Source organism: Puma concolor, chromosome C1 (assembly GCF_028749965.1).
Source record: "Puma concolor isolate L17-30 chromosome C1, mPumCon1.1.hap2, whole genome shotgun sequence".
Classification (NCBI taxonomy): domain Eukaryota; kingdom Metazoa; phylum Chordata; class Mammalia; order Carnivora; family Felidae; genus Puma; species Puma concolor.
The window spans coordinates 167,860,137-167,872,818 of NC_141674.1; the positions used below are offsets into that span (position 1 = coordinate 167,860,137).

The 12,682-nt window shown below is 40.4% G+C and overlaps 1 protein-coding gene across 49 annotated transcripts in view; it reads right to left on the minus strand.

Annotated features, from left to right (window-relative positions):
• Positions 1-12,682, minus strand: part of TTN (titin) — a 277,493-nt gene that overhangs the window by 184,497 nt on the left and 80,314 nt on the right. For all 49 annotated transcript variants that reach the window (XM_086719030.1, XM_086719018.1, XM_086719009.1 and 46 more), the window contains 21 exons: positions 12,296-12,577; positions 10,768-11,046; positions 10,364-10,645; positions 9,264-9,542; positions 8,860-9,147; positions 8,423-8,701; positions 8,052-8,330; positions 7,663-7,941; positions 7,262-7,549; positions 6,848-7,135; positions 5,802-6,083; positions 5,255-5,533; positions 4,860-5,141; positions 4,435-4,713; positions 4,048-4,335; positions 3,578-3,856; positions 3,205-3,483; positions 2,825-3,103; positions 2,397-2,684; positions 1,969-2,256; positions 159-440 (listed from right to left, as the gene is read on the minus strand). In XM_086719030.1, coding sequence (XP_086575156.1) covers positions 159-440; positions 1,969-2,256; positions 2,397-2,684; positions 2,825-3,103; positions 3,205-3,483; positions 3,578-3,856; positions 4,048-4,335; positions 4,435-4,713; positions 4,860-5,141; positions 5,255-5,533; positions 5,802-6,083; positions 6,848-7,135; positions 7,262-7,549; positions 7,663-7,941; positions 8,052-8,330; positions 8,423-8,701; positions 8,860-9,147; positions 9,264-9,542; positions 10,364-10,645; positions 10,768-11,046; positions 12,296-12,577 — 5,928 coding nt within the window. The remainder of the gene's footprint in view (positions 1-158; positions 441-1,968; positions 2,257-2,396; positions 2,685-2,824; positions 3,104-3,204; positions 3,484-3,577; positions 3,857-4,047; positions 4,336-4,434; positions 4,714-4,859; positions 5,142-5,254; positions 5,534-5,801; positions 6,084-6,847; positions 7,136-7,261; positions 7,550-7,662; positions 7,942-8,051; positions 8,331-8,422; positions 8,702-8,859; positions 9,148-9,263; positions 9,543-10,363; positions 10,646-10,767; positions 11,047-12,295; positions 12,578-12,682) is intronic.

Consider the following 12,682-nt stretch of genomic DNA (forward strand, 5'->3'; position numbering starts at 1 on the left):
GTGTTGTATGGAAGCCAATTTGACAATAAACTATATATATTAATAAAAAAAATAAAATAAATAAAAATTTAAGATACTGCTAGAGAATCAAACGGAACTGAGAGGACTGCTGGAGAGGAGTCCAGTGTGAAAACTGCGAAGGAAGAGTAAGGTCTGACCTTTCACTTTTAAGGAAGTGCTGCTGCTTGCACTGCCCGCTGCATTGCGGGCTTCACACGTGTAGTCTCCAGTGTCTTCAACACTGAGGTTGTGCATTTCCAACACTGCCACCGAGTCAATGAATGACATTCTGAATTTACTGCTCTCTTGAATTTCAGTCTCGTCTTTGTACCATAACACCTTGATTTCTGGAGACCCTCCTATTTTACATTCATATCTTGTGGATTCATCCCGTTTCACAATTCTTGATGGTTCTAGCTTCTTAATGAACCTGGGTGGTTCTATGGAACGAAGAGAGAAAACACAAGGTAAGGGATGGAAAAGACATGTGTAACTCAAGATGAAGAGAAAAAAGGAAACTCTTTGTCAGATGGAGAGGTCTTTAACTCTGGAAAACAAATTATTTGAGGCCATTCAGGGAAGAATAGCTAATAATTAGTAGTTAACAATGATTAAATCTAAGCAGAAATTTCTAAAACTAACATGCATTTATTTCAGTAAGCACCTACATTAAATATTATTGCAAAAGGAAGGAGGAAAATACATCGATCCATATTGTGTGGTCCTCCTCCCAACCAAAGAATCATATCTTTTCAAACAACATTTATTTTGAGTGGGATAGGGGCAGAAAGAGAGAGGGACAGAGAATCCCCAGCAGGCTCTGCACTGTCAGCACAGAGACCAATGCGGGGCTCAATTTCATGGACCCGTGAGATCATGATCTGAGCTGAATCAAGAGTCAGATGCTAAACTGACGGAGCCACCCAGGTGCCCCCAAAATCGTATCTTTACTGCAAGATCAGAGGAAGAGGGTGCATCTGTTGCTGGAGGCCCTATGAGGTTCACCAGGAATAAATAAGAGAGTTTGACCACTCTCCTGTATGTAAGTCAGCAGAGGCCTAACTCCTATGGCTGCAAAGATATCAGATATGTACCATGAGGAATCAAAACAACAAAATTGGGTGAGTTTTCTTAATATTTATGCCAATTTCTCTTATACACCTTAGATAGATATTTCTTCAACCCTCATAATTTCCCATATGAGGTAGGGAGAGCAATGCTTTCTTCATTAACTGAAGGAAAAAATTCAAGCTCAGGGAGATAAAAATGATTAGGAATATGCCATAGAGCAAATGGGCTGGTAAATGCAATGCTATTTTAATTTCAAGATATCTATAAAGGATCACCACAAAAACCCTTAAAAATTTCTCTAATGGGTTAAATCAGCAACTCATTAACTATTTAATTTCTGACAATAGCAGCCATGCACTTGCTACAGACAGAAATGGTTGCCTTCTACAATGTTGAACATTGATGTTCTCCCCAGCCCTCTGACTTCCACTATTATTTAAGCGGGTATAGTGGAGGAAAAGAGGTTGACACAAGCTCGCTCTTCTGGAAGGGCTGGATTGTTTGGGATCCGCTACCCTCTAGAGAAACTAAATCCATTAATTTACAAACTACCGTGGAAGATAAGTCATTTGAGATAACTTCCTTTCTTTCCCCCACCCAAACTGATTTCTTTCAAAAATTGGATCTTCTTGCAATTCTGCCAAACACTTTTGTTCACTATTTCCCTCGTCTCTATTTTAGCCTTTGAAAATGGATTTTCAGTCCATGTTTTACTGGTTTTATAATTTTTTAATAAAAAATTTTAAAGCTTGACCCCACTTGATAGGCTCTGGATCCATCTGGTCTCTTCTAATTACTAGACCATGGTCCTAAACATAATTTTCAAGCACACCCTTCCTCCTATATTTCAAGATATTGAAAATGTAAGAGATGTTGCTACTTTTTTGGGACAAGTACCTTGTACACCCAGATGAGCAGAACAAGAGTCTTTTCCAGCGACGTTGCTTGCGTAGCAGGTATACTGCCCAGCATCACCTTTGCTTACTTTGAGAACTGTCAGAGTGGCAGTATTTTCGACCAAAGTCATCTTGTAGTTGCCTCCAGGGCGAATCTCTCGGTTATCTTTGGCCCAAGTGATTTTGATGGGTGCAGTTCCAGTTACATGACATTTAAAAGAACCACTTTCTCCAAGAGCAAGATCTACTGATACAGGCTTTAGATCAAAGAAAGGAGGCACTTCATGCTCTGAAAAGGATGAAGACCAACATGGTGACCTCAGTTTTCATGCTCCCAGACACAGAGCAGGAACTAAGTGGCACCAGCCCAGTGGGCAACAGCAGCGAAGCTGCTTGGTAAGAAAGAGAGTAAGGTGATTAACTACTCACCTGCAAGAATGAGCTTGGCACTGGATGAAGCAGTTCCAAGAGGATTAGAAGCTGAGCAATTGTACTGACCAACGTGGCTCCGGTCAGTTTGCAAAATCTGAAGAGTTGCTACGTTATGAACAAAAGATGTTTGCAAATTAGAATCATCTTTCAAAAGCACCCCATCCTTGTACCAAGACACTTGAAGAGGTTCTGAGCCATTGATGCGACATTCAAACGCAACTGGGAAGCCAAGCGTCTCATGAACATCCTTCAGTTTTCTTGCAAAGGAAGGTGGAAGTTTGCGCTCTGTAAAGAAGTTACAGATAATCCTTATTCACAAGAGAGAAAACAACCACAACATATTTCAACCCATTAAAATTTTGATGTTTTTAAGAAAATGGGTCTGTCAGCACACAGTAAGACTCGTTAAACAAAAGCATCATCACCTTTGATAACAAGCACAGCTGAAGAAGCGATGGCCCCCACACTGTTTTCTGCCTTGCACGTATACTCTCCTACGTCACTGTGATCCACTTTGTTGATTACTAAAGAGGCAACGTTATTTTTAAATTGCATTTTATACGCAGGAGCTGATCGTAGCTTTGTGTGTTCTTTATACCAAGAAATTCTAATTTCTGGGGTTCCATCCACTTTACATTGTAAAGTTACGGGTTCTCCGATGGCTGCTTCCACATGTTCCAGAGGTTCAATGAAATAAGGTGGTTCTAGGGTACAAAGGATGATAATCAATCAGTCACGCTAACATAAAGAGGATGCTTTAAAAGAAAGAAAAGATAGCAATGAAAGAGAGATAACGTTAACACACCTAAGACAGACACCAGAGCTTCACAGATATCTTGACCAGCCTCATTTTCTATCAGGCAACTGTATTGCGCATAATCCTCTACAGTGCTGTCAACAATTTCCAGGATGGTAGATTTTTCTGTCGTGGTAATACTGCAATTCTGAGACTGTGAAAGAGGGAACTCATTCTTCATCCAGCTCACTGAGATGGGAGGTGTGCCAGTGTATGTGGCCTCGAGAACTATGGGGCTTCCTGTCTCCACACTGAAATCAGCCAATCTTTTCACAAAGGTGGCTGGTTCTATATGGAGAAAACATGAGGGTAAAATTGGCATCTTTAAATGAAGACTTGGAAGAAAACTGAAAAGATACGCAAGTGGGAGCAAAGAGCCGACCTTTCACAAAAAGATGTGCGGTACAGGAGGCACTGCCAGCATCATTAGTAACAAGGCAAGAATAGTCTCCGCTCTGCAATGGCTCCACCTCCAACAACTCCAGTTCTGTCACAAAATCTTCCAGAGAGATGGTGCATGACTCCCCTGACACCAGTTCCCTGCTGCCTTTGAACCATTTGACCTTGAATGGAGGGGTGCCTCTAATGACGCAGCTGAATATGAGGCTTATTCCAGGTAGAACTTCCACAGAGTCAGGGATTTGTTCAAAAGACGGTGGTTCTGGATACCCCAAGGGAGGGGGAGAGCAAGAAAGAAAAGAAATCCAGGTGAGATGTGATTCTGCTACTTGAAGAAAAGGGAACTAAGACTAAGCATGAAGAGAAGATAAAGAAATTGCACTGCAAGGCAGGCACTAAGTCCCTCAGAGAAAAGACGTTAGAGAAGCTGCAGCCCAATCCTTGCACACTGACCTTGCACGGTCAGGACGGCAGAGCATTCGTCAGAACCCGCCACATTGGCGGCCACACATGTGTATGTGCCTGTGTCGGTGGGCTCCAGTAAGCTCAGATTCAAAGTACAGACATTTTCTGAAAAGCTGGACTGGCATTTAGGCCCACTAACGATCTCATTGCCATCTTGAAACCAGCCAACTGAAATCGGGGCTGAACCGGAGACTCGGCACTCCAAAACCGCGGAGGCTCCCAGGATGGCATTCGTGTCTTTCAGCTTGCGGATGAAGGAAGGAGGCACAACACGATCTAGGGTGGAGAAGAGTAGTTTTCCTTTGATAAGAGAAGCTTTCTTTTTTTGTTTTTTTAGGAAAAATTATATACTCATGAGAACCTCCTACCACTCACCAGAAACGTGGACAGACACAGAACAGCTACTTTTACCAACGCTGTTTTTCACTTCAAAGCTATATAACCCCTTGTCGCTCATCTCTGCACAAGGGATTTTAACTGAAGCCACTTTGTTGATGAATGTAATGTGATGTTTGCTGTCTGCAGATAATTCTCTCCCATCTTTGAACCACTTGACTGAAAGTTCGGGGGTTCCAGTCACTACACACTCTAAAGCAAAAGGATTTCCAGTAGTGACAGTCATGGGTTCCGGCTTCTCTAGGATTCTGGCTGGTTCTAAAAGAAGAAGTATAACGCATTGAAAATAAAGTCGCCTTCAAAACTAAGAGTGTGATCAATATATTATGGGGTAAGAGTACTATTTGCAGATGATGATCATGGGCCAATTTGATTTATTTCTCAGGTTTTACTTCGTTACTAACCTAGTACAGTCAAGACTGCTGAACATTCTCTCATTCCGGCTTCATTTTTGATTTGGCACACATATTTTCCAGAATTAGATGCTTCCGGGCTCCCAAGTTGGAGGGTTGCAACATTATCAATGAATGAAATCCTAGTGTTTTCACTCTCTCTGATGACTTCACCTTTATCTTTCAGCCAGACAACAGAAATTGGCTGGAAGCCTTCCACTACAGCCCGTAACTCAACAGGATCCCCAATAAGGGTTGAGGTGTCGCTTAGCTTTTTCACAAACCGTGGGGGTTCTAATGAAAGAAATTTGTGGTTAAATAAAGAGACTCACAGCCACATAAATTATTAGTTGAGCAAGAAAAGATGAAAGGAAGAGACATATGTTTTTGTGCCCATGTATACAAACCTTTGAACTTGACAGTGCAAACACATGTGTCGCTTCCCACCTCATTAGTAGCTTTGCAGTGATATTCTCCTACATCGGAGGCTTCAAGATTAAGGATATGAAGACTTGTATCAAAATTTTTTGAAGTGACTTTAAATTTCTTGCTGCTTCGAACTTGCTTTCGATCTTTAACCCACACCACTTCAAATGGGGGGGTTCCCGAAATTTCACATTGCAAGATAACATCAGAACCTTTAAGAGCTCCTACTGGAGAAGGCTTCTGAGTGAAAACGGGAGGTGCTACCAGAAGAAAAAAAAAAAGAAGTTAAATGATGAGAATATTTGCTAGCTAAAAAGCAAAAAAAATATTTTAGAATCCAGAATCATTAAGAGGGATTGGTGTGACCATATGACATTTACGCTAACAAACACCAGAAATAATAATTCTTAAAAACTAGTTTAAGAATTACAAGCAAATCCTCTTAATGAGCCTTTTTAGTTTGGAGCTCGTAACATTGTTGAGAAAGAATCAAATCAGAGGAAAAGAAAGATGCTTAGTGTGTCTAACCTTTAACAGTCAGGGCTGTGCTGCAGCTGGCATCTCCAACACCATTATGGGCCTCACAGATATAGTCCCCACTGTCCTCAGTGCTGGCTTCATTGATGGTAAGCAATGCCACAGAATTAACGAATGACATGTTGTATTTCCAACTTTCATGAAGTTCACTGTCGTTTCGGAACCACAAAACTTTGATTTCTGGGGAACCACTTATTTTACATTCCAGTTGGATGGGTTCTCCCTGCTTTGCAATTTTTGAAGCTTCTAGTTTCTTAACAAACTTGGGAGGTTCTAGTAAATCAAAGGAAAAAAATAGCTTATGTTTGTAGTTGAAGATCCCACAAACACATATTTAAACTGGTCACTGGTTTATGAAGAATATACTTCCTGATAATTTTATGGTAACATGTTATCTTTTCTATAAAATAAGCTTTTAATAGAGGGTTTAATTGTTAAGTTTATTTTTGTAGTTTGATATATAAACTGAAACATATAAGTTAATGTATTATAGACGTATTTGATCAAAATTTAGTAATGATAAATCAGAAAGCATATGACAGAAAAGTACAAAAAATGAGAATGGACAGTTGAAACAATATTTAACAAATTTCAATTAAACACTATTTGATAGGATCACACTTAGAGATAACACTGATTTAAAGAACAATATAAAGACAAAACAGGGGCGCCCGGGTGGCTCAGTTGGTTAAGTGTCCAACTTCAGCTCAGGTCATGATCTCATAGCTTGTGAGTTCGAGACCTGCATCAGGCTCTGTGCTGACAGCTCAGAGCCTGGAGCCTGCTTCCGATTCTGTGCCCCCCTGTCTCTCTCCCCTCCCATGCTTGCTCTCTGTCTCTGTCTCTCTCAAAAATAATAAACATTAAAAAAAAAAAGACAAAACAGAACATTGATTAATGTTTTCTTCAACACTAATATACGTTCTAACATGACCCGGTTAGTTTACCCCCCAAATTTAAAAGCTAAAGAAACTTTTAGAAGACAAGTACGCAAATGTGGGAAGGAACAAATTCTGGTAGACACCATATAATGATACCTTTTACACTGAGTTGAGCTGAGCACATGTCTTTGCCAACATCATTGGTTGCTTGGCAAGTATATTGCCCGGAGTCCCCTTTGCCTACTTTAAGAATTCTTAAATGGGGAGTGTTTCCCACACATGTGATAGTATAATTTCCTCCAGGACGTATCTCCTTGTTGTCTTTTGACCAAGTGATTCGCATTGGTTGAGCACCAGTAACATGACACTCAAAGTCAGCACTTTCCCCAGCAATGACATCTATAGATACAGGCTTGATGTCAAAGAATGGAGATTTCTTAGGTTCTGGAAAATGAAAAGAAAAGGCAATGGACATTTTGTTTTGTTTTACTTTTTTCATTGGCCATTTCTCCTCTGACAATGAATAAGAAGTCATGGTTCGCAAAGAGAAAGATTAACGTGGGAACAAACCTCTTGCCGTCAGTCTAGCACTAGAAGATGCTGTTCCAAGTGGGTTAGACGCTGAGCAGGAGTACTGGCCAGAGTGGCTCAAGTCAGTTTGCAAAATTTTTAAAGTTGCCACGTTATCTACAAATGACATCTGTAGATTTTCATCATCTCGTAAAAGCACCCCATCTCTATACCAGCACACTTGGATGGGTGCGGAGCCATTTAGTCGACAAGTGAGTGTAACTGGAAGCCCAACAGTTTGTTCGATGTCTTTCAGTTGTCTTGCAAAGGAAGGTGGGAGTTGGCGCTCTGTAGGAAGACAAGCAATACTGGAGTCATTAGTAGATGAAGTGAAAATTTCTCCACAAAGATAGAAGAATTAAGATTTCAAATTTTCTTAATTTCTAAAATAATATCATCACCTTGAATTCTGAAGACAGTCTTAGACGAAGCAGTTCCTATACTATTTTCTGCTTTACAGGTGTACTCTCCACTGTCGTTAATGTTCACTTTGTTAAAAACAAGCGTGGCCACATTGTTTGTAAAATAGGTCCTGTATTCAGGAGTTGGCCGTAACTTGGTGTCTCCTTTGTACCAAGACACTGTGATTTCTGGTGTCCCAGCAACTTGGCATTGCAAAGAAACTGAATCTCCAACGGATGCCTCCAGAGGCTCCAGTTCCGTAACAAAATAAGGTGGTTCTAAAGAACAAAGGATCGCAATCAGCGACTAGAATTAAAGAAAACCAAACAAACCCATGCTTCGTGTTACCTCAATGCCAATTATTAAAAGAGAGAATAAGACAACACACCTAATGTCGATACCAAAGCTTTGCAAACATCCTTCCCTGCCTCATTTTCAATTTCGCAGGAGTACTGTCCCGCGTCTCTTTTTGTGCTGTTCAGGATTTCTAGGATGCAAGTTTTCTCTGTTGTGACTATGCTGCATTTTTCAGATGGAGTTATGTCAAAACCATCCTTTTTCCAGGTAACTGAAATTGGAAGGGTTCCAGTATAGGTGCTCTCCAGAATTATGGACTTCCCTGGTTCCACAGACTGATCACTTAACCTCTTCACAAACGTAGCTGGTTCTGGTGAGTGACAAAGCATAGCAATCAAACACAGTAAAAGCACAAAGATGTCAATGTATAAAGAGTAGGAAGAGAAATGCACTTGAGCAAACCTTTTACAAAGAGGCGAGTAGTGCAGGATGTTTGGCCAGCACTGTTAGAAACCACACAAGTATACTCCCCACTCTGAGAGATGTCCACATTAAATAATTCCAGTTCTGCCACAGTGTCTTCAAAATAGATGTTGCACTGGTCTCCTCTCACCAGTTCCCTGGCACCTCTGAACCAGCCCACCTTGAACGGAGGGGATCCTCTAATAACGCTTGTGAAGGTGACATTTTTGCCTGGTACTATCTCCACAGGTTCAGGTTCCTTCACAAAAGACGGTGGTTCTACATAGACATGGAGGACAGTGAAAAGAGCCCATAAGCTTCTAAGCTGCAACTTTGAATCAAAGACAAAGAGCACTTTTGAATGTGTGTCAGATGCGTGCCTGGATGTGCACCCAGAGAGGAATCTGTAAGAAACGGTTTGCATCTATAACACTGACCTTGTACGGCCAACACGGCACGACACTCATCAGACCCAGCGGCATTCGCAGCCACGCATGTGTAATTGCCCATATCTGAGGAATCCAGAGAATTCAGCTGCAGCGTGCATACATTATCTGAAAATGTGGTTTGGTACTTTGCTCCACTGACAATCTTAGTTCTCTCATGAAACCAGGCAACAGAGATAGGTGATGAGCCAGCTACTTTGCACTCCAAGATGCACGAAGTACCCAGCACCCCAGCGGTATCTCTCAGTCTTCGTGTGAAAGAGGGAGGGACCATTCGGTCTGTGTGAAGAAAGGCAAGAGATTCATCAGGATTTAAAAGAGCAGAAGAGACTTGAGAGAAGGAAACCGGTGAAAGGAATTCACATATGCAACATGGGGAACGGATCAGAACTAACCTGAAACATCAACCACAGCCGTACAGCTGCTTTTTCCAACATTATTTTGCACCTGGAAAGTGTATGTGCCTGCGTCTTGCCTTTCAACAGAGAGAATCTTTAAGGAAGAGATTTTGTTGTAGAAGCTAAATTTGTGTTTTTGGCTGCTGGTCAACAGCTTTCCGTCCTTGTACCATTCAACTGAGAGTTCGGGAGTGCCAGCCACCTTACACTCCAGAGTGCACGTTTCTCCCACGGTCACCGTCATTGGTCCTGCCTTCTCAACAATGACTGCAGGCTCTGAAATAAAACGTGACAGCCATCTGTCAAGTTCCATTACCTTAACCATGCCTCTACTCTCAAATTCGCTCACATTGTTTCTTCCAGTGGTGTGGTTATGTTAGGCTCTCTCTCTAGACCTCAAAATGTGATTCCACAATTACGTGCTATCATGAAATTATGGGAATTATTAAGAAATGTGCTTGTGCACTAGTTGATTTCCAAAACAATTCAGATAATATACATTAGACAATGTGTATTGATTTGCATTTGACCCTCTTTAGAGCAAAGGATTCATGTTATTATGAATTGATATTCCTGCTTTATTTTTTTTAAGGTTCTAGAGCCAGTTTTTTTTTTTTTTTCAAAGTTGTCATCCAAACAATTGCTAAATTGTTCAAAGATGCAAGTGGAAGTCTTTCCTATCAAACTTTGATCTTGGGAGTTCTTGTAAGCTTTAACAACCAGTACTTTGGAACCAAAATTTCTTTGTTGCATATGCTGGCTCCCAACAGTTTTCATGCTTAAGCAAAAGAGAGTCATGATTGCATCTGCTAATCCATCAAGAAAAGTAGTAGGTAAACAATCAAACAGATAGCTAATTTTTGTCAGGATCACAGAAATAGGAAAGAGTGTTTAAAAGATCAATTAGGGGAAAAAAAAGAAGAAGAAAAAGAAGAAGGTCCATTAGGTCCTTTCTCTTAAACCTTTCAAATAAGAAAGTATTAGTATCATTCTAGAAGAAATTCAGAACAAGAGATTCTACTAGTGACTCTCAGTAAGTCTTCTCAGTGTTTGGCCCCACCTTCTACCAGGGGACCATCATACTGTATTGTACCAACCTAAAACAGTCAGCGTGGCCATGTTTTCCCTCATTCCACCATCATTCTTGATTTGGCAGATATACTTCCCAGCATTAGCTGGTTCTGCTTTTGCAAACTGCAGAGTTGCAACATTTTCTACAAATGTAATTCTGATGTTTTCACTTTCTCTGATCACTTCTTCTTTCTCTTTAAGCCACTGGACAGAAATAGGCTGGGCTCCTTCTATGGATGCTTGTAACTCAGCAGGCTCGCCAGCCACAACGGTGAGGCTGTTCAGTTTGGAGACAAATCTTGGTGGTTCTGAACAGGGAAAGATGGGTGGAGACTGTTGAGAACATTGTCCAGATAATGGAAGAGAGAGAGAGGAAATAAGTGTTGGGCACATTCCTGCCCTTTCCACCATGTGCAGGAAATACACTTACCTTTCAATTTGACAATACAAATGCAAGTATCACTTCCCACTTCATTCCGTGCCTTGCAGTGGTATTCACCAATGTCTGAGGTTTCAACATTGAGAACGTGAATACTTGCATGGAAATTTTTGGAGGCAATCTTGTATTTCTTGCTACTTCGCAGTTGCCGCTTGTCTTTGTACCATATCACCTCAAATGGCGGTGTTCCCGAAAGTTCACACTCAAGACTGACTTCGGTATTTTTAAGGGTTTCTACTACAGGCGGGAAGCTGCTAAAAACAGGTGGTTCTGTAGAAAATAAGAATTTCTAATGAATTGGGCTATTTAATTCCATAGAATATATTTATTTCTTTGTTTTTAAGTTGGAAGAAAGAGTCAAGATACTGTAATGGGTAACATTAGCCTTTGTAAAATCACTCTGCTTCCTTGGGAGAGAGCTCAGACTAGACCCCCTAGATGTCTTTCCAAAACAGCTCAACTTCTATCTACCTAACCTTACTAATTTATCTTGGACTATAAGGATTGATGCAAAAGTTGTAAAACAAAAACCAAACCCAAGTACCTTAACTAAGATGATTTGCATGAGGTATGGAATCCTGACTTCAGGACTGAAATTTTTTGTATATGCTCTATAACTAAGATACTTAGAAGCCACCATGATGTCTGTGATCTAATCTTCCATGTCAACAAATGTTATTGAAATAATTGCCTCACACCATGACAGACTTGGACTTTGTGATAAAAATATTGGAAAATGGCTGCAGAAAACTAGTACTAAGAGTATAGTGATATAATTTTTTAAAAAAATAAGAACCAATTCTAGAGAGAGAGAAAAATATATAATTTTCCTCTTTTAAATGTAGGGTTAAACCCATATTGCTTGTACCATATATATATGGAGTAAAATATTGCTTGTTATTTTTATTTAAAAATTTTTAAATGTTTATTCATTTTTGAGAGGCAGAGAGAGACAGAGTATGAGTGGGTGATGGGCAGAGAGAGACGGAGACACAGAATCCGAAGCAGGCTCCAGGCTATGAGTTGTCAGCACAGAGCCTGACACGGGGCTCGAAATCACAGATGGTGAGATCATGACCTGAGCTGAAGTGGGACACTTAACCGCCTGAGCCACCCAGGAGCCACTAAATATGATTTGTTATTAATGATAAAGATTATCATGAGGATGATGATCCATTCATAAGGTTATTGAAGGCAAAAATTAATTTTAAAATGCCTACTTTTTTTTTTTTTGGTATGTTTGTGAAACATCAAATTTGAATTGCTTGGCTAATGTGTTGAGGTGATCAGAATTATGGCACTGGAATAACATGAAAAATATCCCAGAATGATTGGCTACGTGTAAGCAAATCTTAAGAAGAAATAACATCTGAAAAGGGAAGTAATTTTAGTTTGGGAAAAGAGTCTATGATCTTAAATGGAAGCTAAAATGACAGTAAAAGAAAAAAAGAGTTCTGCTACAGCAGGGGAGAAGAAGGTGGTTTTTAGGTAACGAGGAACAGAAGAAAGAGATTTCTACCTTTTACGATAACCTTGGTACTACAGCTTGTGCTGCCAGCAAGATTCTGAGCCTCACAAATGAAATCCCCACCGTCCTCAGTACTGAGATTGTTCATCTGTATGACAGCCACTGAGTCAATGAAAGTCATTCTGTATTTATCACTGGCTTGGAGTTCATGTTCATTTCTGTACCACACGACTCTGATTTCTGGGGATCCGGTTATCTTGCATTCAAGTCGTGCCGAGTCACCTGCTTTCACTATCTTGGATGCGTCTAATTTCTTTACAAACTTTGGTGGTTCTAGAGAGTGAAAGAAAGAGGAGATTATGGGAAAATCGATATAAATAACAAAAGCCACGTTAGGTAATATGTAGGAAAGAGGAAAAGATGAACAATGCCTGGCAT